The 26,838-nt window shown below is 50.9% G+C and overlaps 10 protein-coding genes across 10 annotated transcripts; 6 read left to right on the top strand and 4 right to left on the bottom strand.

Annotated features, from left to right (window-relative positions):
* Positions 1-138: 138 nt before the first annotated feature.
* Positions 139-2,071, bottom strand: BDP55DRAFT_660417 (AflYd/sugR/sugar regulator). The gene is made up of 3 exons (XM_060574623.1): positions 1,192-2,071; positions 643-1,108; positions 139-569 (listed from the first exon to the last, which is right to left on the bottom strand). Exons 1-3 carry the CDS (start codon positions 1,974-1,976, stop codon positions 267-269), a joined length of 1,554 nt encoding a protein of 517 aa, XP_060431275.1. The 5' UTR covers positions 1,977-2,071; the 3' UTR covers positions 139-266.
* Positions 2,072-2,746: 675 nt separating this feature from the next.
* BDP55DRAFT_660416 (uncharacterized protein) lies at positions 2,747-4,779 on the top strand. Its single transcript, XM_060574622.1, has 3 exons — positions 2,747-3,074; positions 3,142-3,662; positions 3,753-4,779. The coding sequence occupies exons 1-3, from the start codon at positions 3,011-3,013 to the stop codon at positions 4,671-4,673; spliced, it is 1,506 nt and encodes a 501-aa protein (XP_060431274.1). The 5' UTR covers positions 2,747-3,010; the 3' UTR covers positions 4,674-4,779.
* On the bottom strand, positions 4,727-6,169 carry BDP55DRAFT_630773 (uncharacterized protein; the record flags this gene model as incomplete). The annotated part of the gene is made up of 4 exons (XM_060572200.1): positions 4,727-5,297; positions 5,356-5,562; positions 5,618-5,820; positions 5,882-6,169. 4 exons carry the CDS (start codon positions 6,167-6,169, stop codon positions 4,727-4,729), a joined length of 1,269 nt encoding a protein of 422 aa, XP_060431273.1.
* A 1,121-nt stretch (positions 6,170-7,290) lies between these two features.
* BDP55DRAFT_630772 (uncharacterized protein) lies at positions 7,291-9,060 on the top strand (the record flags this gene model as incomplete). Its single annotated transcript, XM_060572199.1, has 1 exon — positions 7,291-9,060. One exon carries the CDS (start codon positions 7,291-7,293, stop codon positions 9,058-9,060), a length of 1,770 nt encoding a protein of 589 aa, XP_060431272.1.
* A 5,082-nt stretch (positions 9,061-14,142) lies between these two features.
* On the bottom strand, positions 14,143-16,332 carry BDP55DRAFT_630770 (copper amine oxidase; the record flags this gene model as incomplete). Its single annotated transcript, XM_060572198.1, has 2 exons — positions 14,143-16,124; positions 16,230-16,332. 2 exons carry the CDS (start codon positions 16,330-16,332, stop codon positions 14,143-14,145), a joined length of 2,085 nt encoding a protein of 694 aa, XP_060431271.1.
* A 561-nt stretch (positions 16,333-16,893) lies between these two features.
* On the top strand, positions 16,894-18,683 carry BDP55DRAFT_660411 (amino acid permease family protein). Its single transcript, XM_060574621.1, has one exon. It carries the CDS (start codon positions 17,004-17,006, stop codon positions 18,615-18,617), a length of 1,614 nt encoding a protein of 537 aa, XP_060431270.1. The 5' UTR covers positions 16,894-17,003; the 3' UTR covers positions 18,618-18,683.
* A 1,465-nt stretch (positions 18,684-20,148) lies between these two features.
* BDP55DRAFT_580218 (acyl-CoA synthetase) lies at positions 20,149-22,250 on the top strand. The gene is made up of 4 exons (XM_060570812.1): positions 20,149-20,543; positions 20,609-20,980; positions 21,045-21,803; positions 21,867-22,250. Exons 1-4 carry the CDS (start codon positions 20,268-20,270, stop codon positions 22,167-22,169), a joined length of 1,710 nt encoding a protein of 569 aa, XP_060431269.1. The 5' UTR covers positions 20,149-20,267; the 3' UTR covers positions 22,170-22,250.
* Positions 22,251-22,491: 241 nt separating this feature from the next.
* On the top strand, positions 22,492-24,018 carry BDP55DRAFT_660406 (N-benzyl-3-pyrrolidinol dehydrogenase). The gene is made up of 6 exons (XM_060574620.1): positions 22,492-22,614; positions 22,673-22,742; positions 22,808-22,878; positions 22,936-23,001; positions 23,066-23,594; positions 23,663-24,018. The coding sequence occupies exons 1-6, from the start codon at positions 22,558-22,560 to the stop codon at positions 23,923-23,925; spliced, it is 1,056 nt and encodes a 351-aa protein (XP_060431268.1). The 5' UTR covers positions 22,492-22,557; the 3' UTR covers positions 23,926-24,018.
* On the bottom strand, positions 24,001-25,349 carry BDP55DRAFT_660404 (2-(S)-hydroxypropyl-CoM dehydrogenase). Its single transcript, XM_060574619.1, has 2 exons — positions 24,362-25,349; positions 24,001-24,281 (listed from the first exon to the last, which is right to left on the bottom strand). Exons 1-2 carry the CDS (start codon positions 24,977-24,979, stop codon positions 24,048-24,050), a joined length of 852 nt encoding a protein of 283 aa, XP_060431267.1. The 5' UTR covers positions 24,980-25,349; the 3' UTR covers positions 24,001-24,047.
* A 322-nt stretch (positions 25,350-25,671) lies between these two features.
* BDP55DRAFT_630765 (Alpha/Beta hydrolase protein) lies at positions 25,672-26,783 on the top strand (the record flags this gene model as incomplete). The annotated part of the gene is made up of 2 exons (XM_060572197.1): positions 25,672-26,561; positions 26,618-26,783. 2 exons carry the CDS (start codon positions 25,672-25,674, stop codon positions 26,781-26,783), a joined length of 1,056 nt encoding a protein of 351 aa, XP_060431266.1.
* Positions 26,784-26,838: the final 55 nt, after the last annotated feature.

Below are 26,838 nucleotides of genomic sequence, written 5' to 3'. Positions count from 1 at the left end.
AAAAAAAAAAAAAAAAAAAAAGGGGGAGGGAGAATAAAAAACCCCTAAAACCCTAACCCTAACCCTAACCCTAACCCCCTAACCCTAACCCTAACCCTAACCCTAACCCTAACCCTAACCCTAACCCTAACCCTAACCCTTGGGGTGGTCCTGGCGGTTATGGCTTCGAGGCTCGGCTTGAACTTCTAATTTGATAGAATCAATTGCTTTGGTTGATTTCTTTTATAGCGAAGTTGGGCTCTTAGTAAGTTACGCTTATCGAAAATCTATTGATATCCCTTGCCGTGATCCCTCTCCTTTCGCACATTGGCGTTTTCATACCGATATGAATAGACAATCTCTGGGACGTGAGGAACAGGAAGCGCAACCTCCGCCATCATATTCAAAAGTCTCTTATATAAGAGAGATTCTGGGCCTCCTATGAGATGCAATGTGTTTTGAAGAGCGTAAAGCACATCTCTCGGACCCACTACCATCCTTCCGTCTTTAACCCGAGTGGAATCGAGTAGGTATCTGTTGCAGGCCAGCAGGTCAACCAGTGCGTCCGTGATACGGAAAACCTTGAGCTCCTATAGTAGCCACCGCCTACCGCGTTAGACCTTGGCTTGACTTATGTCGCCTGCGTTTCTGTAATTTACATACCATGCCATACCCGTGAGTGGTGATCGAGTCTCTAGAGACAGACGCGAAAAGCTGCATTGCTTTCTGGGCCACTGATGCAGGTTCCAATAATGAGAATGCGGCCTCACTTTCTCCGCGGCTGGACATTTGGACATGCCGAAGCGCATATTGCCACCAAAGGATTTGAATCCAGTTTCCCGTCATCAAGACGTTTACGCGCTGTGTTTCCGGGAGTCTAGGCGCCACAGCTGCAACGTTGTCCATAGCTGACAGGGCATACTGAAGGTGGTCCACACTTTTTGCATCCATGTACGCCCCTCTTCTATCCCCTGCCATGATGATGTTGTTATCAAGCAACGTGAACAGCTGTGCAAGTAGTTGAAACGATGCATCAAGATCCCCAACACCCGGAATGTGATATTCCGAAGATGGCCAAGCTTGAATCGGTGAAAGTGATGTCGGAAAGCAATTTTGTACGCAAAAGGTCCTTGACAGGATGTCAGATCAAATTTGCTCATTATGGGAAATAAACATAACGGCAAGCCTAAAATATGCAAAGGTTTCACTTACTTTTCTGAAACGAATACTAGCCAGTAGATGCGGAGTACCAATTCCTTCTGCTCGTCCGGCAGGTTGGCTAATGTTTCGGTAAGGTGCAAATCTTGAAGGTGTAGCTGTGCAATCGTCTCATGCAAGTACAGTATAGCGGTTCGGGTGCGCTCAGTGATGGTGAAGTAGATGTGTAGGAAAAAGGCTGTCAATAAAGATTCGGTTGAGAAGTTTTCCCGGTATATGAATTGATCTCGCAAGCGCTGAGCATGACGGGCAAAGCTCTCGGCGACGGAGCTGAGGTCTGTAGTTGCCGTGTCTTGTTTTGCCAGCCGTATCTGGGAGAGTCGCAGCTGGGCAATAACCGTGGCACAGACAGCGCCAGCCAGTGCCCAGGCACTGTGATCATCCAGAGAATTATGGACTAGCAGTCGGGATTTCAAATTTTCGACATGAAGTATAGGCCAGACGCAGGTGAGAGATTCTCGGAACTTGTCTAAGTACTCAATGTATAGACACAGGGGCATCTGGTCGCTCTCGTTCTCAACAACGGGGCTTACAGGGTCTTGTGAGATGGAACAAAGACTTTGAGATTGCCGGATTTCGTTTTGATAGTGTGCCACTTTTTCAGAAGTACATTGGCGAGGCCCTTTGGGACCTCGCTTGCGAGGAACTCGTAGAAAGGTACACTCTACAGAGTGTTTTTGACACTCAAGGCAAGGCGGATCACCTTCCATGCGGCATCGTACCCGCCGTAGGGAACATCCATCGCATGGATTAGCAGTGCGAGTCCTCCGCTTCTCCATGGTAGTTAAAGGAGGTAACGAATGACAGAACTTAATAGCGTATCCGTAAGTGAAAGTCGAAGTAGGATGAAGAAATAAGAACACAAAGCTTGGCCGACGGCAATTGAGCCGAATAAATTAGGCGATTCTCTTATGAGGGGAGGGATTCCGTGTGGTTTTGCTGCCCAGCACTGCCGGCGACAACGTAAGATAGGCAGCATGCTAGCTAAGGTAGGTTGAAACCTTGCCAAAGATTTCCGCGAAGATTGTCCCGAAAGTGACAATTAGACTTCACCACTACCCTTCTCCCCATCAATTGTGAACTTGCGCTGCTTGGCAGTGCGCATTGACAGGAACTTGCCGCGACGAAGTTTGGCAAGGTGTTGTCGGCCGTTGGCTGAGGATTGCCGGCTGGCTAGAGCTTTTAACACCTATCCCCTGACAATACTCCTCACCTCTTTGAGCATGTCAATTCTTGCGTACTCCGTACCTGTCCTCAGATTACACTCTTAATAGTATTTACACAGTTGCAATATGAGTTTTCGCAAGAGCACTTCAGAGGATTGACAAAAGAGGCTTCCGTTGAACATTACACTCTCCCTAGTTGTTGCGTTCCTTGGTTTAGTTCCCGATGACAGCATACATTGTCCCAGGATTATCATCAGGTGGACTTGGGTTAGAGAGCACTTATCATTAACAGCTCGCACCTTGTTATATGATTGAGGTTGCTCTGTCTTGTGCGCTTTACCTCCATAGCCTTACCAGATCCCGCCAGTGGTTCCACTGGCGCTATTGTGAGGTGCACCCTTATGATTCATGGCAGTCGATGGGTTAACAACTAATTGAACAGCATACCTAGTCTATGTAGGTGTCTTAGCCGCTTTTGTCGTAGCGTGAGGTTCAGGAATAAGATAAGCTAGCCGAAGGACATGATGCAATCTGCGTGTTGACACGCGTACGTCACGTCACAGCACCCACCTCCAATCGCCTACTTTACGAAATCTACCAGAAGCTGACTTGCGACGCAGTGGTACATTATTCAGCACGGAGACGACATGGTCGGAGTGGGAGGGAGAAGTAAAGCTTGTGACCATTGTCGGCGTCGGCGCGTCAAGTGTGGTAAGGCCATCCTCTCCACTGTAGCTGGCTCACCAGTCAATCCTCTAATCCAAGTCACTCGACTCAGATCTTGCCGCGCCCGAGTGCGCACGATGCGTCAAGGCGCATTTGAAATGCGGGGGCTGCCGCGGCCTCAGCTTCATTCAATACAATGGACACAGAACCACCCACGATCCCACTGACATCAGTGACATGTCTCGAGCGGCATCGATCACAGGGTTGAAGACCACGGCGCATTTGGCTATAACGCCACGGAGGCACGGGGTTATTCCAATACGAATTGCAAGACCATACGTGACACCATGGTCTATGGACGATGTTTACGCCTCGTACGCGATGAATCACCTGCTGCATGAGAGCGAGGAGGTTGTGGTAAAACCTGGCACGAATCGGACATTGACCAACCAGTGCTTTATCGCACTTTCTACTACCATTTTCGGCATCGATCAGAAAGAGCCACAAGTTTTGCAACATGGTCTTCACAGATATGGTACTGCGCTCAAGGCTCTCAACAGGGCGCTAAGCGACCCCAAAGAAAGTCGATCTTTCGATGTTTTAGAGGCCATCATTGTCATGGCTGTTTTCGAGGTGAGTGATCCTGACTCTTGCAGCGCTTGACTCCAAAACATGATGTAAATCGATGGTTCTAGATCTTGAGGCTAACTGCTGTGTGTCAAGATGATCGCTGGAAACCGTGAAGACGGGTGGATAGAACATGCGCGGGGCCTTGAAAGGCTTCTCGACTTTCGAGGACCGAAATCCATGCAGCCACTGCCATGCTTGGTACTGTTGGAGAAGGCTCGGCCGTCAATGATATTTGCTGCTCTTGTCACCCGCAAAAGTACAATTCTTTCAGGGGCTTTATGGAAAGGTCTTCCATGGGTGCAAAACCCCGAACGGAAGAACCCACTTCAACTGCTTCTTGACGTCGTTGCAGACTGTCCCGAACTCTTTGTTCTGCGAGAGAAGATTTTCGGTCAAACGGACGGGCCCCCTTGCAAAATATCGCTACTGTCTCTTCTGGAAATGGCACAAAGGGTTCTAAACGACCTCGAGACATGGGAGAAATGCTGGTCGTCAACCGAGTTGGATCGGTATGACCTCGTTCCAGCGCCGACCGCTACTACACCAGTGCGCTCTGGATACGGAGGGTCCTGTGGACCAGTCTGGAACACCGTTCTAATGTATCACAGTCTTTATAATGCCAGTATCTCAACTCTATTTCACGGGGCCTTGATCTTACTACTACTCCTGATCCACAGTCTGCGGCTTGCGCTACGAGATTTAATAGATCATGGGATCGAGCGTGAGCCCATACCAGTCAGGATACATGAATCTGGCATTCATATATGTCGCAGTGTGGACTACCACCTCGATAAATTGCGAGATATTGCAACTTCTTCAGTCCTGTTTCCAATCAGAATGGCTTATGAGGCTGTTGGAAAGTCGGACGAAGTTGTTGGGCTGTGGCTCATGTTCCAGCTCAAACACATTTCAGCCGGCTCTACTGGTAGATGGGCCATGGCTCGACACGTGCTCTGCTTGAACCCTGTTTCAAACATCACGTCAGATAGGCTGATACGTGACTACTCGAAATGATGGTCTGGATGATATTCAGTTCATCGGCCGTAGGGGGATTGCTTGCTATTGCCTCAATCATTATAATCCGTCCAAGACTCTATCAATAAAAACTCAATCTTCCCTGCCTTCTTCTTGTCTTTTTCATGACTCTTGTTCCTTTTCTCTGCAGCTTTTGAAATAGCCTTTTCCTCGTGCCCGTCCAGTCTCTGACACTTTTTCTCGGCTTTCCTAATTTTCTTCTCTTCCTTCCTCTTAATTTCTTTGGAATCCAATGGCCCTATCCCTTTTACCTCCTCGGTCGCCTTCCTCTCGGCCTTTTCCATCTTTCGTTGGCTTTTGTTGTACCGCTCTTCCATCTTCAGTACCTTTTTGTCATTGATGCTGCCATCTAAGTTTTCAACATATTTAGATTCATCGCGCGGCTGGTCTTGGTGGCTTTCTCTGACTTTGCCTTGTTTCTTTTCCCTCTGCTTGTCATTTTTCTTGACCGCCCGCTCAATTTGTTTTTCGGTCATTCTGTCAACAAGGTTTCGCTCTCTGCTGGGAGGTGGAACTTCAAAGGTGAGAGGAGCGATGTATGGCTCAAGAGTCCGCATTCGGCGGTCTTGTAAACTCATTTCATATGTCTCTGGTGTGATGAGTCTATGCATGAACATGGTCAGAATGATATAACCGTTGGTCTGATTGCAGAAAAACTTACGAGAGCTCGGGGAGCTGCTCACCACAGCCCAACTTGGCAGCCAGACTTTTGGATTTACATATCGACGCTCTGAGGCCCCTAGGCTCGAAATAGTCACGGTTGGCTTCGTCCAAGAATATCTTCGTCCGAATTATTCGTATGGCAGCTGTCCCCAGCCCAGCAGTCACATTCGCTATGCCTCCTGCCAGTTGCGCCCAATGATTGGGTCTAGGAGTGTTAACGTCATTCATACTACCATGAGGGAGTCATGGACACGGCTTACATGAGCCCTACAATGCTACTGGCCGTGTTTAGCATCGTCAAAGGAGCAGGCGGTCCTTGAGCTACAGTCAAATTGTCCAGAAATGCGACGAAGTCTTCTTCGTAAGTTTCGTGAGCCCGTAGACCCTGGCTGTATGCTCTCATGAAAGGCAGTGGAACTTTGAGAGGGCGAGCAAAATCTACTATGGGGATAACAACTGGTTTCTTGAGTCTTCAGCATCATGCAGGGCACAGCTTTCATATAGGTGAGAGGAACTATACTTACTTGGAGTAGACCCCACGAGCGCTTAGGGTTGCTGAGCTGTCGAGGTATCCAGCTTGTTTTGGGCACGACCTCACAATCCTCATCTCGGTCAGAGGAATGTAAAGACATCATAGCCACAGAGAGTGCTGACGAAGATCGCGAACTCAAAGAAATTGAGCTAGAAGTTGTCGATTCCATTGATAACTTTGAGACTTCGTCGGGATTAACCGCGGAACATGGAGGGGGTGCAGCACCATGATTGGCGTTCACAGTGGGGAAACTGGTCGAGTCTAGCTGGATGTTGCCCATGGTTGATATTGATATGCGAAGTTGCGGGTTGTATATACACTAGGGCTTCTTTTCTGTCGTCTGAAAAGGATAATGAATATGATATGATACGATGAGTATAGTGTTGGCTGGGAGCCAAGGATTTTATAACATGGCAACAAAAGAGGCCGATGCTAAAAGACTCGGTATTAAAGAAGCAGAGACGTACCAAGGCTATAGATGGATTAGTAAACGATACCTAATTTGGTTCATTCCACGAAATAGCTGCCATTGCTATCTGGAACTTCGGCTGTCTAACACGACAAAAACTGTGCTAAAAGCCAGAAGAACCGCCATTGACGGCAATGTAAGCGATCATCCCCCTTCAGCATTCTCGCAGGATGACTTGGGCTGCTGATCAATTGCCAGATATGGCATTCCTCGAAGGACCACAAATTCCCCTATTCCCAGCTCCCACCGGCGATCAATCTTCGACCATACTACATTAGGGTCATTCCTCGAGGTTGCAGGCAACTAATTACTCGCATGGTGACGCACTAGCACCATTCCTGAGTTCTGGTACGTAGCATTGTAGTTTACGCGTTTGCATCGGCGGTTGTGTCCTGCATCTCTTAGCAAACATCGCGAATAAGAAGTGAAGATAATGCTTTCGGTAGACTCAAATGGGGGGGGGAGGGGGGGGGGGGGGGGGGCCAAAAGTAGGTGCGTTGACTTAAAACAGTCACTGCCGTGCTCGCCCAACCACCAAAATGACGTCGACCGCACTGAGTTTCTATACTCTCTTCGGTGTGTAGATATACCTGTCTCAAGTAGTCCGTGATGAATCTTTGCGCGTCCAAAGTGCTACGAGGAACATTTTCAAGGCCTTGCTTCTGCGCCGCTGCCAAGGTTTCGTCGTCGAGAAATATCTATAAGAACTGACGTCGAGTCTTGCCGGGCACATTCTCATCGTCGTCTACACACATGAAACTCCACGAGGAGAGACTACCGTCTGCGTTGTAGATCAGAGTTGTCGGAACTTTTCGTTCTCCACGATCCCCGCTTCCGGGCTGAATCGATGTTCTCGGTGTCATCCAGGCAACAATTTCTTGATGCGACAGTTGTTTGAACGCATGCAATGTTAGGAGCACTAGTATTTGTCCATGGATCCTCTCAACGCTCTACATGCAACTTACCACATCGTACTCTTTGGTATTGAACTAGATCAAGTCCCACTAGAAGTCAAAAACAGCTTGAAACTTGTACGTACCTGCCATACTGACTTGCAATATCTTATCGAAATCCGCAACGAGTTGCTGCCCCTTCGTCAGAGACGTCCCAAAGTTCTCGAACGCGCCAACAGCATCGTCGCAACAACCCACAAGAGCCTAGTTGAGGTCTGTGAAATCGTGGAAAAGAGTCGTCCTCGGTTGAACAATGGGAGGAACCCGTTCAGGAGCAGGTTGTCCTGGATTCTACTCCACTCCGCCCAGTTCAAAGCACAAAGACCGGTCATCAGTCGGTACCACGCTCCCGTTCGAGCAGAATTGAACTTCCTGCGACAAATTGCGCTGCTTGCACCCTCGCCTGAAAGTGTTAGCAAAGGCGACGATGATGGTGGGAAGAAAACGACGATGTTGTTTGATAACGTTGCACTCTTGGAAGACTTGATCGGGAAGGCCAATATTTCAGGTACTAGACGTCTTCGAAAATTCGGCATCATCATTGACCTTGGCTTAGGATCCGCGAACTCATCTCCAGCTTACCCAAGCGATATCAAACCTCCCGAGCAAAGCCAACCACACGACTCAACAGCCAGCCAGACCCTCTTTGCTGTACCCTTGGGGCCCTTTACCGTATCCTCGACCCCGTCTCCTTCATTGATACCTCGAGACTGTCCCAAACTCCCCACTGATTTTCTCTCTCCCTCATTATCAACAATCGATATCCCCGAGCACCTCCTCGACCAAACACGCGATGCGCCGAGCGAACCTGAATATGAAAAGACAGGAAGTGACGGCCTAGATTCGTCGGATGGAGACAGAATGTCACTTTTGATCGGGGATTCCGCAAATATGACACCAATATTATCATCAACGCCACCTGCGATGAGAGCACCTACTACCATGTCACCATGGCCCCCCGGCGCTGATCATCTGTATACACCAGCCTCTGTGGTGTCTCCTCTATCGTCTTTGCGCGGAACGCCTGACTTCTCCAACTCGGAGACCACATTGGGGAACCGGTCTACTTTGGCAATGTCTCTGGAAAATAGAGTTCATGAGCAACGGCCATTGGTATTCCGCAACCAACATCAATCGGAGGAGCTTCATCGTCGAGATATGGATAGTCTGTTTATTCCAGGGATGGTTCGCCACGCGATATCATCACGAAGCATTTCAACTACATCCTCAAATCCCACACCTGCGCCGTCTTTGATGCGTCAATTCCGCGCGTGGTCATCGCCGTCTTTTCCGCTGTTAGGCCAGCATAGACACAAGGCTTCCTACCAGTCCAGCACTCCAAATACATCACCATCAGATACAACGAACGACTCCAAAGTTACATCTCCTAGCTTCATTCCTCCAGATGCTCAATTCGGTCAACACGTCGTCTTGAATGGCCGCTTCCGTGCATATAGTCCCGGGATTCGCAACGACGCTGCCACCAGGCGTCCCACCTCTCCGTCTCAACTCCGTCGGCTAGATGAGCAGACAGTCATTCCGGACTTCGCGTATGAACAGCAGTCATTGCGATCAAAGACCCATGATCCTTACGACAATCGGGAAAGACCTCCTCACCCGCTTGCGCAAGCCACATCTCAATATTCTCTCCGGGGAGGCCAGATATCACAAACCAGAGATGATGTAGTGCCTCAGCAAGAGCCTGGGCAAGCTCGAGTTTTCGAGATGATGGGCTCGGTTCCGGACTGACATCAACTCGCCAACTGTCAAAGTGTCAACGTCCAATCAATCAGAGGCAGTTCGATGAGGACACATCGCCAATGGTCAGTAAGGAGATGCGGGGATCAACGTCCTTCTCTTCTGACCCAGGGGTGTTTGAGCTGCCATAGGGCCACGGGTACGAATACAAATGCCCTGCACAGTCAAAGGAAATCCGTTTTCCGGTTTAGTCATTATATTCCACAGCGAATGCTTTTCTGGTACGGATGATTGAACAAAACAGGACCTGATGTCAGTCTTCATACCTCCAATACCTAGACACGACTGTGATGCTTGAGGCTCACCGGAACAATTGGCGGGATACTCACTGCCGGTATTGCCGTCGGCTAGATTGTGGGCAAGGCAGTCTGAGGCTATAAAAGACACATGACTAGGGTGACGACAGAGCCAGCATGTGATCACGTACATCATGAGTCTCGAGCGCACTTGAGTCTACTTGGGTTCAGGAAGAGGCAAAGTAAATCAATTCACGCGTCATGATTCGTATCTAGTTCTTGGGGGATTAGTTTATTAAGTACAACTTCATGGCACTCTTGTTTGGTATCTCGGTTTGGTGTATGTCCTTCCCCTGGTCGACTTCGCCCTTCACCTTTGTACACAGATCTTCCCAGTCATCATCGAATTCCAGTCACACTTATGCAGCAACGGCCTCCTCCTTGGGCTTCGCCTCCTCCACTGCAGGCTCAGCGGCAGGCTTGTCGCCGTTGACGCTGGCAGCCTTTGTGAGCTCCTCACGCAGCTTCTGCAGCTCGGCGGCGTGCTTCGCCTCCGCGGCAGCCAGATCCTTCTTCGAGGCCTCAAGGTCCTTGGTCAAAGCTTCGACAGCAGAGGTCGACTTCTCGGCCTTCTCCTGCCAGCTGGCAGCGTCCTTCTTGACGCCCTCCAGCTCGGTAGATGCGTTCTTCTTGACGCTCTCGCTAGACTTTTCGAGGTCGGCGTACTTGGTCTGCAAGTCTGCCAGCTCCTTGGTCAGGCGCGCGGACTCCTCGGCGGAGTCGGTCTTTGTCTTATCGTGAGTTTGCTGCAGGGAGATATGCTTCTCTTCGAGATCGGAGAGAGACTTCTTGGTGGTAGTGTGCTCCGACTCGAACTCGGCCTTGGCCTTCTCGTGGGACTCTTGCTCCGACTTGTGCTTGGTCTCGGCATCAGCCAAGCTCTGCTTGACTGAAGCGAGCTCAACTCCGGCATCGGACTGTGCCTTGTCGTGAGTCTCCTGGAGGACCTTGTACTTTTCCTCCCATTCCGCACCACTCTTCTTCGCGGTCTCAACTTCAGCGCTGGACTCGGCTTGGGCCTTCTCCTGTGTCTGCTTGAGGGCGTTGAACTTCTCCTCCCACTCCGCGACGCTCTTCTTTGCGGCATCAACCTCAGCACTGGAGTCAGAGGCAGCCTTCTCTTGGGCCTGCTGCAAGGCGGCGTACTTCTCCTCCCACTCGGCAACCGTCTTCTTGGCGGCGTCAACTTCAGCGCTGCTCTCCGACTGAGCCTTCTCCTGTGTCTGCTTGAGGGTGTTGAACTTCTCCTCCCACTCTGCGACACTCTTTTTGGCCGCCTCCAACTCTGCACTAGATTCCGACTGGGTCTGTGCTTGTGCCTCCTGCAACGTCTTGTACTTTTCCTCAGACTCCGCCAAGCTCTTCTTTACAGATTCCAGCTGAGCGCTGGCAGCCGACTGCGATTCCGTCTGAGTCTTTTCCAAGGTGGTGTACTTCTCCTCCCAGTCGGAGACGCTTTTTTTGGCAACAGCAAGCTCGGCATCGTGGGCACCCTGCAACTTGGTGTACTTCTCTTCGGACTCAGCCAGGGTCTTCTTTGCAGACTCAAGCTCCGTACCAGAGGCGGACTGAGCTTCCTTGTACGACTGCTCCAGCTTGTTGTATTTGTCCTCCCACTCGGCAACGGTCTTCTTGGCAGACTCAAGCTCTGCCTTGCTAGACTCCTGCAACTTGGCGTACTTGTCTTCGGTCTCGACGAGGGAGCTCTTGGCAGCCGCCAGCTCTGCGTCCGCCTCGGCCTTGATCTTGTCGTTGGTCTGCTGGAGGGCAGTGAGCTTCTCCTGAGCGTCGGCGAGCTCCTTCTGGGTGGACGACAAGACGGATGCGGAATCGGACTTGAGGCCATCGAGAGTCTGCTGAAGGCCGGCAACCTTCCCCTGCGCTTCGGCAAGCTCCTTCTTGGTGGCGGCGACCTGCTCCTCGGAACCGACCTTGAGCTTGTTGTGGTTATCCTCAAGTTCGGTGAATTTGGTCTGGGCTTCGAGCAGCTCCTTCTTGGCGGCCTCGAGGTCCGCATCAGCCTCAGTCTTGCGCTGGTCAAGGGTCTGCTGGAGGACGGCAAGCTTATCTTGGGCATCGGTGAGATCCTTCTGGGCGGCGGATACGTTGGCGCTGGAGCCGCTTTGGAGATCGTCGTGAGATTGCTGGAGGGCGGTAAACTTTTCTTGGGCATCGCTCAACTCCTTCTTAGCAACGGCAAGGTCGGAATCGGTGTCGGCTTTCAGCTTGTCGAGAGCCTGCTGAAGGGCGGTATATTTGCTGCCGGCAGCGGCGAGCTCGGCTTCGGTATCGGACTTGAGTTTGGAGTGCTGGTCCTCGAGGTCGGAAAGTTTGCCCTCGAGGGTGGTAACGGCGGCCGCCTTCTCGCCAAGGGACTTGGTCGCGGACTCGGCCTCGGCCTTGATCTTGTCGAGGGTCTCCTGCAGGGTAAATCGGGCCTGGTCGGCATCGGTCAGGCGTTCTTGGAGGGCCTTGAGCTCGTCGCGGAGGGAGACCTCGAGGGTCTCGCGCTCCTTCTTGGCCTCGGCCAGCTGCTCTTTCACGGCGGCAAGATCATCCTCGAGAGCCTTCTTCTCCTGCTGGACCTTGTCAAGCTGATCCTGGAGAGCAGCAAGCTTCTTGTTTGCGGTATCGAGCTCTTGGGCGCGCTGGGTATTGGCGTCGCCGTTGGCCTGAAGGTGGTGGTTGATCTTGTCGTTGCTCGTAGCGAGCTCGGACTCGAGAGTGGCGATGCGAGACTTGTCCTCTTGCTTGGACGAGGTCAATTGGGAGTCGAGGTCCTGAATCTTTTTGCGCAGGTCTTCGGCCTCCTCGGAAAGGGAGTTGTACTGCTTCTCCTTCTTTGAGAGGTCCTCCTCGAGGACAGTGATGGTCTCCTCACGGTCGGCCAGCTTCTGCTCGAGCTCTGCAGCGGACCCCTCAAGCTGGTGACCGTTGCCGGGTGAAAATACTGAGACAACGTTGCCCATGATGGAGAATTCTCGTCAGACTGAACTAAAGGGAAGGGGGGGGCCTGTTGTCGGTTCAGTCGAGGGAAGGTAGAATGACGGGCAGGTAGGTGGTGGGATAAGATTGGTTAATGGTTGAAGATTTGGGGGAAAGGCGCAATGCAGGCAAGACCCATGAACGTCGGTGAGTCGACTTTCCTTCAGGTTCTTTGGGTATTGAGACGACGGTGAGGAGGAGGAGCAGCAGCAGCAACAAGGCCGGGAGGGAATTGTCGGTAAAAGGTGAGGCAAGGTAAGGTAAACAAAGAAAGGCGGTCAAGGGGATTTTCTGCACAGCACAGCACAGCACCTGCCTGGCCAGGGTTACCTTTTTTTTTTTTTTTTTAACCGTCTGTGACCTCAATCCCGTTCTCTTCCCTTTTTTTTTTTTTTGGGCCGTTATCGTGGGTCACTGGCTTTGCACCTGCTGCTTCACTTGTTCATGTGGTGATGGAAATGAGCGACCTGCTTTCTAAGTGGCTGGACCCCTGCTTTGGACCCTCCAAATTATTGGCAGCCCGGCCGTTGGGCCAACCTGAGCTATTCCAATTGGGTGTAGTGGCGGCTTGCCCAAGAAAGTACCTCCTGGCAGGCCACAACCCACAGAGATACTTGGGTCTGGCCTGAGGTCACACCGTCACAGCTTGGGCGCTCAGGGACCTGCCATTGTGTGACCAACGGGCCTGTTAAGGATTTTCCTGTTCAAGACGTGGGGGCTTCTCAATGGCTGCTTCTGCTGTCTCTTTACCGTTGGGCGTAAAAGGGTTTTTTTTTTCTTGTACGGTACATACTGGCACCTGGCGGCAAGCAGTCAAAACATTGCTTGTATGGATACCTCGCGTTGAATGTAAACAAACGCTCTCTATCTGTATTCCTCCGTACCTTACTCTGGACAGCTTGGGAAGGTACTTAGGTGCCTGCCTTCCCTCTTCGCTCCATTGCCTTGAAGCGGAGAGAAGACGGCAGAATCCAATGGAGAAGAGGGGAAATCTCTGCTGCCTCAGGTACGAAATCATCATACCTTGAGCATGAGGGGTCCGTTGTCCGTACACGGCATGGCGGAACGAAGGGTTACACATGCAAAGTACTACGTAAATGAATCCCTCTCATCACCATCGCATGTAATCTCCCATCGTCACCTCAGCGAAGTCTGCGGCTTCTCCTGCGGAACATCTCACTGGATCCACATGTTCAGATCTTACTTGAGTCATTGACACCCAAGCAACCGATGGGTTGGACGTCACGATCCATCTTTCAGCGATGCGTCGATGCCCATACGAAGTACGGAGTACGTATCCGTTCACATTTACGGAGTACACACCCCTGAGATGCCAACTCATTGAAGATAAGCACGTCAACCCGTCACAGCATCGCCTTACCTCAGTTTGTCTCGTCATCCGCTTCGATCACTTTTGAGGCAAAGGCAATTGGACCATTATTTCCATACCGTCCTACCTACCTTGTGCATCTTCTGCAGACCGCCTAGATGACGGACTCGACATGAGGCCCGAGGGTGCGTGCCGTCGACTACTATCTGTCACTGTGTCCCATCATGCAACTCTGGTCTCAATCTCCGTCTACTCTTCTTACCCACACTGTCTGTGCGATTCACCGGACACTCATTAGAAGCGTCACCAAACACGAAACTTCGGGTGAGTAATAAAGGACATTCATCCACACTGCGCTTTCCTGCAACTTCAAATACGAGCAATCCAAACATGTTCTTCCACCGCGTCTATGCGTACCAGTTCCTAACTTCCGCCCACACTGTATTACCACCTGTTCACTCCTCACAACCGAGCGCAACCACGCTTCCCCTCATTGGCGCAGAACGCATCCCTGGACGTCCGATCGACACACACCGACGACGGCGGTACCCAAAGTCCTGGATTCTTCTCGAAAAAGTTGGAGGCACGCAGCATCACGCTCACCGGCTCCGCGGGCATGATCGGAAAGTCTTCCGTCCGAGGAAAGTGTGTGAGACCAAACTGAACATAGCACACGATATCTGTGTTCTCGATTGACTCGTTTCGCGCCACCCAATCCACAACTGTCTGGTTATGCGGGTGCTCCTCTCCCGTAGACTGGCAAACATAGTCCCCTGCTGGGAAGAGCTCGTAGTCCTTGTACGGGATGACCCAGAGACTTTTGCGAGCGAACGCTGCCCGTTTGTACACCATGCTCCCCGGTTTGGCCAAAAGAGGCGGGCAATTAGGGTTGATGATCTTGTACCCAACCGGCTTTTTCGCTGAAGGGTTGATGCTGCTCGGATTGATGATATCCCACGTCCGACTCGTCTCGTGGCAATACACTGAACCGCCCTCCTCCGAAGTGCGTAATGGCGTCTTTCTGCAGTAGAACCCATTGCCAAACGGATTTTCCTGTGATCCCACGGGCGCGTCTGAGGGTACCGCGTCGCTTTGCATTACAGAGTTGTCCCGCCCATCAATCTCGGGATCAATTCTCAATGAAAAGATATGCTGGTGATTATGCGCATTCAGCCGAGGCGCAACCTCGGTGCCGTACGGAGCTGCCGACTCAGATGGGTGCATGCAATACGTATTCAACATTCCCGTGAGCTTGATCTCGAGTTTATATGTGCCGTCGAGAGTAAAGGTATGGTAGAACGCATACTCGTAGTTGGCCGCCGTGATGATCTGGGAAATGATGAGCTTTCGATCACGGGCCGAAATAACACTGCCATCACGGAAGTCCGTATGCTTGTAGAGAAGCCCATTATCCTCCTCGTGGATGCAGATTGCATTTTTGATCATTGCAGGTTCGCCTTTGGACGTCGTCATCATTGCGTCGAGATAGTGGATTTCGCCCTTGCAATCACAGCCAAGTTTGAGCGAATTCGTCATCAGTCCGCTGCCGTATTCGCCAACGTCGAAAGCGTGCTTCCGCTGATGGGGCGGATCCGGGTTGCCGTACGGGACGACCATTTCGACAACGCTAATGCGATTGAACAGTGTACGATCTCGTTGTTGTTGTTGGTCGTGGATTCGCACGTCTGAGATGACGATACCTTCCCGGTAATTGAAACCAACATGCATCTTGTAGCCTGCCCAGAAGAGCTCGTTGCCCTGCATGCGGAATGAAACGCCCTGCGGCTGGGTAATGTCGATAGGCCTGAGCCTGGTGCCATCGTACGACTCTTTGATAAACTCTGGTAGATAGTTGTGTTCTTCCAGCGGGACCTGGGTACGCTCTCCGTTGACATGCCGGACGTCAATAGCGAGAACCTCTTCCGTCTCGGTGTCCACGACCACTGAAAAGTCTAGGGGATGCGAGTATTGATTGTCCACCGGCGAGTTACGGTAGTAGGGCAGCCCCTGTTGGAGACGACGTTCAAACCCCCAGCGGCGGTCAAACCCAATAGCCCAGGCATCGAAAAATACCTTGGACATATCAGTAATGCCAATCTCACGGCAAACCTCAATGATTTGCGGGTTCATTCGGGCAATCCGTTCCGTGACGTCGAGGTCTTCGAGAGTCAAGGTAGGTGCAACCTCGGACACAGCCTTCCACGCCTCAACCTTTCCTTTGGCCAGGTTGACAATGACCTCAGCAACCTTGCTGGAACTACGCTCTGCCAGTATGATGGCAAAGGCACGCCGATCGGGTCGCGGGCCTTGTTCGGCGCGAAAATGTGCGTACTCGCTCTTAGTAGGTTCGCGCAGAGTCAGGCAGTTGAATTTGATCGCGCCAACGTTTCCGTGCTCACGAATAAGCTTGGCAGCAACTCGTACTTCGTCTATGGATAGCGGATCTATACCGTTGTATTAGTTGACGTTGCCGCGCTGACGCCTTGCTGCGATAGTCTAGGAATGCAGGCATTGCTTTGCGTCAAGATTCAGACTGGGCCTTGACATACCGAGAGGGTGCGTCACTGCTTGCCTAGACAAGTCAGGAGCTTGGTCGCCCTCTTCATGGCGGAAGATTGAATACCCGGGAAGAGAAGCCGTGTCTTCGATCATGTTGTGAGAAATACTGTTAGGTCTGGAGACAGGTTGGTTATGTTACCGCAGGGGAGAAAAATCTGGGTTCCGATACTGTCTAGAAGACAACGGCCGTACTTATACTCACAGTCGCTCGATACACAAATCGCATTTACGTAAAATGTCGTGCCATCTAAGGTACGAACTACACTGGGGCGTTTTCTGGCCGGTCTACTCAACTTTTAGTCAAAGACATATCAAATTTACGACCAAGATCTCTCATCCACGCGGGGATGACCGGGATAAGGGGACGTTGTTAGACTCGTCAGGTTGTTGTTAATGACTAGTGGGACCGGGCCGGCTGGTGGGGGCAGAGGAACACCGAGTTAACGGCAAAACGGGTCGACTACTCCCCAGTAGATGAATCTACCCGGATGGTGCGTATCTCTGGGCTCAAAAGAATTGTCATTATACGCCGGCACTAGTCATACACTCCAAGTCTTATCGACTCCAAAAAGGGGGAAGATCCGACTCGAGAATGGGGGGAAACGTTTATAAGAAGTCGTGCTCTGCCGTGAGGCTAAGCGGTGGTCGAGACACGTCAACCATCACAAGAGAATGTCACAATCTCGACTTTTCAGCCAAGCTCTTCCCCGGCCTCTACCTCTATTGCTAACAACCTCACGAAAACCCCAGTCTATAGCATCAATATGGATGCTGAGCAGGGTCCTACGTTGAAGCCCCCAGTCATGTCGGATCAGGCAGCCCAGGATGCAAGCGATCTCGCCGACCTTGGTCACTCGCAAGCACTCATCCGCAAGTTCGATACATGGAGCATGCTGTCCCTCGCCTTTGTCGTTCTGGGCACTTGGTCAGTCTTTGCGCAAAGTCTAGCCAGCGGCCTTACCAACGGTGGTCCCATCACTATTCTCTGGGGTCTATGTTTGGTCACGTTCTGCAACACTTGCATCGGCGTTTCCCTAGGAGAGATGTGCAGCAGCATGCCAACCGCTATGGGCCAGGCCTACTGGGTCTCACGGCTCTGGCCGACTCCAGCTGGTCGCTTTACATCGTACCTCTGCGCCTGGATCAACACCTTTGGGTGGTGGACCTTGTCAGCTTCCACCGTAGCCTTCATGACCGAGTTCATCTTGGGAATGAACTTGCTTTTTGACGAAACCGCGACGGCACCCCAAACCGGGTGGGTCCAGTTTCTGGTCTATCTCGGCACGACAGCACTTTTAACCCTCTTGAACGTTGTTTCTTGTCGAAGGGACAAAATCCTCCCAATTTTCAATAACTTTGTTGGTATCACGTTTGCCGGGTTATTTTTCGTGTTCGGCCTTGCTCTACTTATATCTGTGAGGACCAAAGACGGACTCCAATTCCAACCCCCATCGTTTGTTTTCGGGGCCTGGATCAATCGCACAGGTTGGAGTGATGGGATAGTATGGTTCATGGGCCTTGTCCAAAGCGCCTATGGACTCACTGCTTTCGACGCCGCCATCCATCTTGTGGAGGAGATACCTGCACCTCGGAAGAACATCCCTCGGGTCATCTGGTCTTCCATCATTTGCGGTGCTGCCACTGGATTCCTATTCATGGTTGTCTGTCTCTTCTCCATTCAAGACCTCGAACAGGTTCTCGACCCGACAACTGGCCTCCCATTCATGGATCTTGTCAGAAGTACAGTCGGGCTGCAAGGAGCAGCAGTCCTAATTGCTCTCTTCATCATCAATGGCTTAGGCCAGGGGGTCACTGTGGTGACGACAGCGTCTAGACTCACATGGGGCTTTGCTCGCGACGGAGGCATCCCGTGGAGTTCCTACTTCTCCCATGTTGACGAAACATGGAAGGCACCCGTCCGTGCTCTTTGGTTACAAGGATTCATTATCGGGCTCGTGGGTCTTCTTTACACTTTCTCCAATACAGTTCTGGAGGCCATCGTCGGCGTCAGTACTATTGCTCTCACGATATCCTACGCTATACCCATTCTTACGCTCCTGGCGGTTGGGAGAAGTAAACTACCACCCGCGGAATTCCGTCTTGGTCGGTACGGAGCCGCCGTTAACTGGGTATCGATTGTTTACTGTCTGATAACGACCGTTTTCTTCTTCTTCCCAGCCGAGCCCAACCCAGCTATTCCTGACATGAACTATGCTATTGCTGTTTTCGGCATTATTCTCCTGTTCAGCATCGGCTTTTGGTTCATCAAAGGAAGGCAAACGTACTTGCAAGTCGAAGACATTGCTGGACGCGTCATTTATGGCACAGCTGAGAATCACCCCCAAAGCATGGCCGAGCCTGATTCGAAGAGAGACTGAAGTTTTGTACACTCCTTGAATGTTGCTTTAAATCAATTCCAATAGTTGCAAATCAAGCGAAACCAATGCTTGTCAAACATACTTCAAGCTACCTCTCAACCCGTGTGCTAGTACTTCGATACTTTCTGTCCTTGGATGTATTCAGCAAAAGGAGCACAGACTCGTTCAATCGAATATTGCTAGACGAGCTTCTCTTGTGCATGTATCGGGGTGATAAGCAGAAGCATATTTCGATCTTGAGAACGGACATGAATGGGCGAAGACATGCCGTGGAAAGTGGACGAAATTCGCAATTCCCCAGATGCCAAGTGCTAGCGTGCTTGTCTAAAGTCTTGGCCATAAAACTAGCCATCTTGGGACTGATGCAGACCCGCTCTGAAAGCTTGGCCAAGAATCTAGCTTCTTTAAGACTAGCAGACTGCCATACGGCCTGTGGAGCCTTTCCAGTCTGACACTCTATCACTCAGTAAATTCCGCCCTTATCTTGGACTTCATAGTCTCTACACGATTTCACATTTCTATCAGGGAGGGATGACTCTTCACGATCTCGTTATCATAGGAAACCACGGTAGTGGTTGTCAATATGGTTCCAACACGGTATCCCTTGAGTCAACTTGAGACTGCAGAAGCTTGCGCACCAATTCTCCAGTTGCCAACCTCTCGGTCATATATGATGTCGCCGCCACAACACCAGCGTTCTTTTTCACGCTTGGAGCTGACGAGGATCTCATGAGTGGATTAATAATCCCCTGTAAACCCCAGACTCAGAGGCTGCAGGATAGTATACATAGCAAATCCAACATTCAACCGCCTCGAGGCATGATAGTCGCTCTGCTTACTGACTGAGCCCCTCGCCATGTAGTGGTGATACAGTCCCCTCTCCCGACTCCCCTCGGATGCTATGAATAATAGGTTTCTGACGATATGTCTTGTGGATCTGCACCTCGGCTTGAACAGCTGCAGTAAAGGCGGAGTAACACGGACAGATTGTGAAGAATTTCGCAGTCACACCTTCACTCAATTGGGTTCTCCAAATGGCTCCAGGCCATTTTCACCTTAATAGGCACATGTCTGACAAATAGTTATTCGACTTCAACGATGATCGAACTCACTGTTATCTTCATAGCCGGCAGATGATCCGGGCAGAGATGATTATGAGACTGTTTGCTAATCTACCCCGGCTTCGGAGCCGGCTCTTGACCCGGTGTGTGTCGCGATGATATTACTACTAAAGGCAAGACTAGATCTTGGGACCAAGCCGCGTCCCTCCACGTCGCGAGCAAGAGAGGATCGTCAAAGATAGCCCGATCTTTCATGCCCATATCCCGTATGCACGACCTGGGTCACAATCACCCTGCTTAAAGCCGAGTCTGCTCTAGTGGGGCCCTCGGGAAGGATGGCCCCTTGAACCAAGTACCACGGTACCACTCCAAGGGCGGGCACTGCGTGTCGTGGGGTTGTCGGCAATCCTAATTGGGATTAGCCCAGAGCTGAACCTCGCCAACTTCCGTGTAAGACATAGATCTAACCGGGCGAACGAGTGTTCGATAAAAGAAATCAACATAATCTTTGGGCGTCTCGAATGGTCGTCGAGGGTTCCCTGTGGTTGAGAGACTGTACTCAACAACGCTGAACAAGCCCGTTGCCGCGATGTTGTTCGTTCCCGACCAATCCCTCCCCCAGCTGTCAAGCGTTCCGGACACAGTACCCCTCTGCGACTTCATGTTCGATGAGCAATATGGACGGCACCCAGTTGCGAAGTCACTTGACTCCTACACTTGCGGGTTGAGTGGGTACAGTATCTCGGCCAAAGAACAGAAAGCTCACGTTGAAGCCCTTGCGAGATCAATAGCCCAGGAGCTAGGATGGAGTGTCAATCAGGGGAGTGAGTTTGACAAGGTGATTGGCATTTTTGCCCTTAATACTGTATGTTTTGCAGGTCTTGAAATCGTCAGACTTCTAAAGATTTCCGCTAACCTCGTTGAAAATAGGTGGACGTCATGGGGTTGTCTTGGGCCGTCCATCGTGTGAACGGCATCTCTTCTCCTGCAAACGCAATGTACAACGCAGAGGAGCTCACGCACCAGCTCGTGACCTCGAAGTGCAAAGCGCTTTTCACTGTCCAGTCTCTTCTCCCCGTTGCATTGAACGCTGCAAAAGCTGCTGAAATTCCAGAGCACTGCATATATCTCTGCGATCTGCCTAGCCAACAGGAAGCGGAGCACTCAAAATATAAAACAGTTGCAGAGCTTACTCTTCACGGCCAAAGCTTGCCACAACTTGAGCCAATCAAATGGAAGCCCGGTCAAGGACAAAGACAGACTGCGTTTCTTTGCTACTCCAGCGGCACCTCTGGCCTACCGGTAAGGACCCAAAGTACCTGCACCCCAGCAGACGTAGGACTCGCTTATTGACAATCCATTCAAGAAAGCGGTCATGATCTCACACAAGAATGTCATTGCAAACATAATCCAGCTGTCACTCTTTGATCAAGCAGACCGAGACGCCATTTCTCCGGGGCATCGCGACATCGGACTTGGCCTCCTACCTCAGTCTCACATCTACAGCCTCATTATAATTTGTCACGCCTCAACATATCGGGGCGACTCGGTGATCGTGCTCCCAAAATTCGACTTGCACACGTATCTCCGCACAATTGAGAAATTCAAGATCAATACCCTCTATTTGGTTCCGCCGCTGATTATCGCAATGATCAACAATTTCGAAACACTACGGAAATACGACCTATCATCTGTCAAGCGGGTGTGGGTTGGAGCGGCACCGTTAGGGCTGGAGACAACCAATGCGCTGCTCTCCGGATATCCCTCATGGAAGATAACTCTTGGGTATGGCATGACAGAAACCTGCGTTGTCGTCACTTCCGGCACGCCAAGGGACATCGTCGTCGGCAGTTCTGGCTTAGTATTGCCGGGTTTCGAGATTATGCTCGTGGATGCTGACGACAAGCCTGTCAACAAGTACAATGAGCCTGGTGAGGTGTGGGTGAAGTCGCCAAGTGTTGTGCTCGGTTACCTCAACAACGAGTCTGCAAACCGCGAGACTTTCGTCGATACCGAAAACGGCCGTTTCATCAAGACAGGAGATGTTGGGGAGATGAGGAAGGCTCCTAGCGGGAAGGAGCATCTCTGGATCGTGGACCGAATAAAGGAACTCATCAAAGTCAAGGTACGAGCTTCCAATAGTCATTCTGCTCAATCGTTTTTGCAAAGACTGACTGGGGTCACTTAGGGTCATCAAGTTGCTCCGGCTGAGTTGGAAGCGTGCCTATTGGGCCATTCAAGCGTGGCAGATTGCGCCGTCATTTCTGTGCCAGACGATCGTGCCGGCGAAATCCCGAAGGCTTACATCGTCAAATCGGAGTCATGTTCCGCCAAGGAGATTCAGGAGTACGTGCAGGCCAGGAAAGCGCCTCATAAGTGGATCAAGGGAGGCATCGAGTTTGTGGATGCGATCCCAAAGTCTCCTTCGGGCAAGATACTCAGAAGAGTCCTGAGAGACCGGGAGAAGCAGCGCCGCGCCGCAAAGTTATAATTGAACCGGGATGTTGAAGTCTGGGGGACATCTTGTCGGAGGGTTAGATCTACAAGACAACGTTTCTCGATACCAGGGACCATAATATATTGAGTATTGTGAAGACATCGAGACTGCATGAGCTTCTCACCCTCACTTAGACATTTCCGTGTTCCCAGCTTGCTACTTTGACAGTTGGTCGCGTGGTTACCTACCTTAGTCCGTCGGCAAACTTCGGCTGTGCCCATATGAGTAAGCCGGTTGCAGCGCTGGTGGTCTGGGTGTAAAGGTTATCTAGATTAACCCTGCCAAACTACAAACATTTCATGGTCAAGTTCTCATTTCTAATATTGTCGCTGCGGAGTAAACTACCCAATCACAATTCGAAGCTCCAATACAGCCAATAGCCATGCAGGTCCCAGACACTATGTTTGCTTGGAGGAAGCACAAGGGCAATCCGAAACCTGTGCGTGACTACACTGGCTCAAACCCCGAAAGCTAATGATTCGAACATGTGGAATTAGATTTGGGAAGAGGTACCTGTACCTGTTCCCTCGCCAACGGGCGTATTGTGCAAGATGCTCGCCTCTGGGGGTAAGCTCATAACAATTGAAGGGACCAGACATCGGACATAGTGACTCACATCATAAAACCCATAGTCTGCCGAAGTGATCACTCGCTTCTTACCATCGAAAAACAGCCCGGCTGGTTCCAAGAAAAATTCATCCTCGTAAGAGGCTAGAAGCAACTTGAAGTCTACTTCTTTGCCTTGCTAACGTGACTCCAGGGCCACGAAGGATGCGGTCAAATCATCAAGGTCGGGGATCAGATGCTTGACACGGAATTCAAAGTGGTAAGCAATCATATACATCATTAGGTCGGTTGCCAATCTGGTTCTCGAAATTGATTGTTTCTAGGGCGACATCGTGGCTCTGAATGCTGTCCCAGGCTGTGGAGCTTCTCAGTGCGATGAGTGTTCGCGGGACCTGGCTCAGATTTGCGAAGTTGGGCATCACTCTGGTATCGGCCAAGATGGGTTCTATGCACCGTATGCAGCCATCGATGTACGTGGACTTGCCCATGTTCCTCAAGGAGTTTCGCCCGCTGAGGCTGCTGTGGCCACTGACGCTGTGACCACCGCCTACCACGCTGTTCATCGACGAGGCGAGGTCAAACCAGACGAGACCGTTTTTCTCTTCGGCCTTGGAGGACTAGGATTCAATGCTCTTCAAATTATCCTCAACATTGGGGCAAGAGTTATTGTCTCTGATATCAGGGAAAGTTTGCTTGAGAAAGCAGCCGCGATTGGGGTGCCTCGGGCAGACTTAGTTCCACCGGGGAAGAAAGTTCAGGACTTTGTTATGGAACAAGGCTTGACCGGGAAAATAGACACTGTCCTTGATTTTGTTGGTACTCATCAGACTTTTGAGGATGCCCAGCAGATAGGTAAGAATTCCTACACCCCAAAATTCATCTGACACGGAAGATCTATCAAACCTTACACGAATCTTTAGTTCGTCGAGGCGGAAAGCTGTTGTGTATCGGTAGTTTGGACACCGAGAACACCATACACATGAAGATTGGAACTAGAAAGCGACTCAGCTACATCTTCTCTTATGGAGGTCAGGTGAAAGACCTGAGGGAAGTTCTGCAACTCATCGCAATAGGGAAGATCAGGCCTAGAGTTGAGACGGCAAGACTGCGCGACTTTCCCGATGTCTTGGAACGTTTAGAAAGAGGGGAGATCGAAGCCAGAGTCGCTCTGATGCACGAATGACCTGATGATTTGATCTTTCCAAAAGCTTGGACATTAAGTCGTACGTGCTTTCATACATGTAGGCTCTAGCAATATCACCTTTCTCAAGAAGTGCATTGAAGATATCTCAAAGTACATACATACTAGCCATTGACACTGGCAGCCTTGGTCATTCCTATTCCGACAGCTGCGGTGGTGCCAGCGTCGACTGGCAGAATCACACCAGTCATCCATCTTGCATGATTACTGGCTAGGAAGACAACAGCACCAGCAGCATCCCAGCCGTTTCCTTCCGTTCCGAGAAGACTTCTTCCCTTCCTTGCAGCTCTCGCTTCTTCACTCATTCCACCAGCGTACATCATGGGTGTGTACAACATCTTTACGCGCAATAGAACACGCCATTTGGTTAGCTTGTCAATCCTTGGTGAGAGTGCAAAATAGGGAGACGCAGGCTTACCCCTGGGCAGACGCAGTTCACCCGAATTCCGTCTTTTGCGTGATGTGCAGCCATCGCTCGTGTCATGTTGACAATTGCGCCTTTGCTTGTCGGATATAACAGGTGCGGAGTGCCTCCTTTAAGACCAGCGACGCTGCCCATGTTGACGATTGCACCTTTGCTTTCTCCCTCATTTTTGAGCATGGCGGGAATGGCATATTTAGCCATAAGAACCATGCTAGAAACGTTGACATCGAGGCCCTTTGCCCATTGCTCCATGTCCACGTCAACTGCAGTACCTGCAGCTCCCGCGATTCCCACGTTATTGATTAGAATATCAACTCGACCGAATGTTCCCAATGCCATTTGTACGATTTTTTCGCAATCAGTAGTAGATGTCACATCCCCCTCGACGGCAAGAGTTTCGCCCCTCCCAGGTTTCGTGGCTACCATATCGCAGGTTTTGCTCGCCCAGGACATGTCTCTGTCGACGCAAACGACGTTGCAGCCGTCATCAGCTAAGAGGATAGAAATGGCACGCCCGTTCCCAATGCCATCTCCTGCACATCCTGCTCCGGTGACAATGGCCACTTTGCCCTTGAAGGATCGAGACGGTGGTTCGCTTGGAATTTCTGACATGGCTGTTGTTGGTAATGCGGTGCGTGGTACGTGGTGCGACACAAAATTGATTAACTGCTGAGTTTGACAAGCAGACCGATCTCGTGACTTTCGAATCTACCACATCTATAACGCATCATATGAAATAGCTCGACCTGAATTCCACTTAAAGCTTGCCATGTAGTACATTGGAGTAGTTGCACCGGCAACACGGATAACTCGTTTGGGGAAACCCGGACGGCGTCATTTTAGTGGGGTCGGATTAGAATGAGTGCTTATGAGTTGTGAAACAACTGCATAAGAAAGTGGACTTCTTGCCGTAGGGTTCTCAGCTGTAGGAATGCTCTGTCCGGTAATGCTAGCTGAACCGCTGGCAGTCAAGTTGGTACATTGCCGGAGTCACCAGAGCCGAACCTCAGCATAACCGTTAAGGGAATCATATCATAACCGGCGAATGTGAGGCGCGATTGGGCTATCTGTTTCCCCGCAGGACCTCGGCACGCTGTCCTTGTTATGAAGCTAAATTAGTCTTGAGGCTTATTACCCCTCCTCACTATGACAAATTGCGTTGGTTTGACCGAACCTCGGCCTGTGCTGTGTACAACCTGTCATGGAACAAACCACTGTACACAACTTGGAGTGAAACCACTCACTTCGCCTTTCTCGATTCCAAGTTCTTTGAAACCTCCTCCAAAAACGTTTTGTAAGCAACAATGTGTGACTTTTCGAAATACGGTGGCCCCAGCGAAGAGTGGCTGGCGGTGGAAGCTGGTCTTCCTCCTCCCCAAACCGACCTTTCTCCATTGGAACGCAAAAATGTCATGAACAAAGTTCGCGATGAATTGGCCGTGGAAGCAATGAAGCCTATGGAAGACAAAGTCCGAGTAATCGACTGGACAATCCCTACACGTGATGGAGCGACACTCGAAGCCCGAACCTATCGACCCAAGGCAGCGGGCGATGGACCCTTGCCAGTCTACCTTTACTTTCACGGAGGTGGATTTCTCTTCGGTACCTTGACCTCCGAAGATGCAACGTGTTCTCGCATTGTCATCAGCACAAATGTGCTCGTTGTCAATGTGAACTATCGTCATACACCCGAACACGTCTACCCGACAGCATGGAATGATGCTGAGGATGCTTTCATTTGGTTGCATGCCAACATCAAGGAGGTCGGCGGTGACGCCGCTAAAGTTGTCGTTGGAGGCATATCAGCGGGTGGGCAATTGACAGCCTCTCTGACACTCGCTCAGCACCTGGGAAATCTTCCCTCGGGGTTACCCTCTATTGCTGGGCAGGTTCTGATGATCCCCTGCCTGGCGCATGTTGATTGTTACGATGGCTTGTTAAAGAAGATGAAAAGCACGTCGGTCTCATCGTACCCCGAAAACGAAAACGCTCCAATCTTGCCGCGACCCATGATCGACCTTTTCGTCGGCCTTCTCAAGGTTGAGAACCCAGATCCCAATGACCTAAGACTGAACCCGGGCAATGCAACCCCGGATCAGGTGAAAGGGCTACCTCCGACGACCTTTGGAATTTGCGGCCTGGACGCATTGAGAGATGAGGGTTTACTATACGCCAAGATGCTCACAGAGGCTGGGTGGGTGACTCTTACGCCTTGGAACGCAGGAAAGTGATTGCTAATCTATCGCACAGTGTTCCCACTGATGTTCATGTCTATAAGGGCGTTCCACACGGGTTTCGACGGTTCGGAGATAAGTTGTCAGCGTCGAGAGACTGGGACGAAACTACAGACAGCGGTATTACTTGGGCACTGACTAACCCGACTGCCACAGGAGAGTTCAAGATTCACGAGCATTAGATGGGCACGGCTACTTAAGAATAACTTGAAGTAATACTAGAAATGTCTGTGGCGC

Source organism: Colletotrichum godetiae, assembly GCF_030913485.1.
Source record: "Colletotrichum godetiae strain CBS 193.32 chromosome Unknown BDP55scaffold_15, whole genome shotgun sequence".
In the NCBI taxonomy this organism is placed as follows: domain Eukaryota; kingdom Fungi; phylum Ascomycota; class Sordariomycetes; order Glomerellales; family Glomerellaceae; genus Colletotrichum; species Colletotrichum godetiae.
This window is presented reverse-complemented; position numbering and strand designations above follow the sequence as displayed.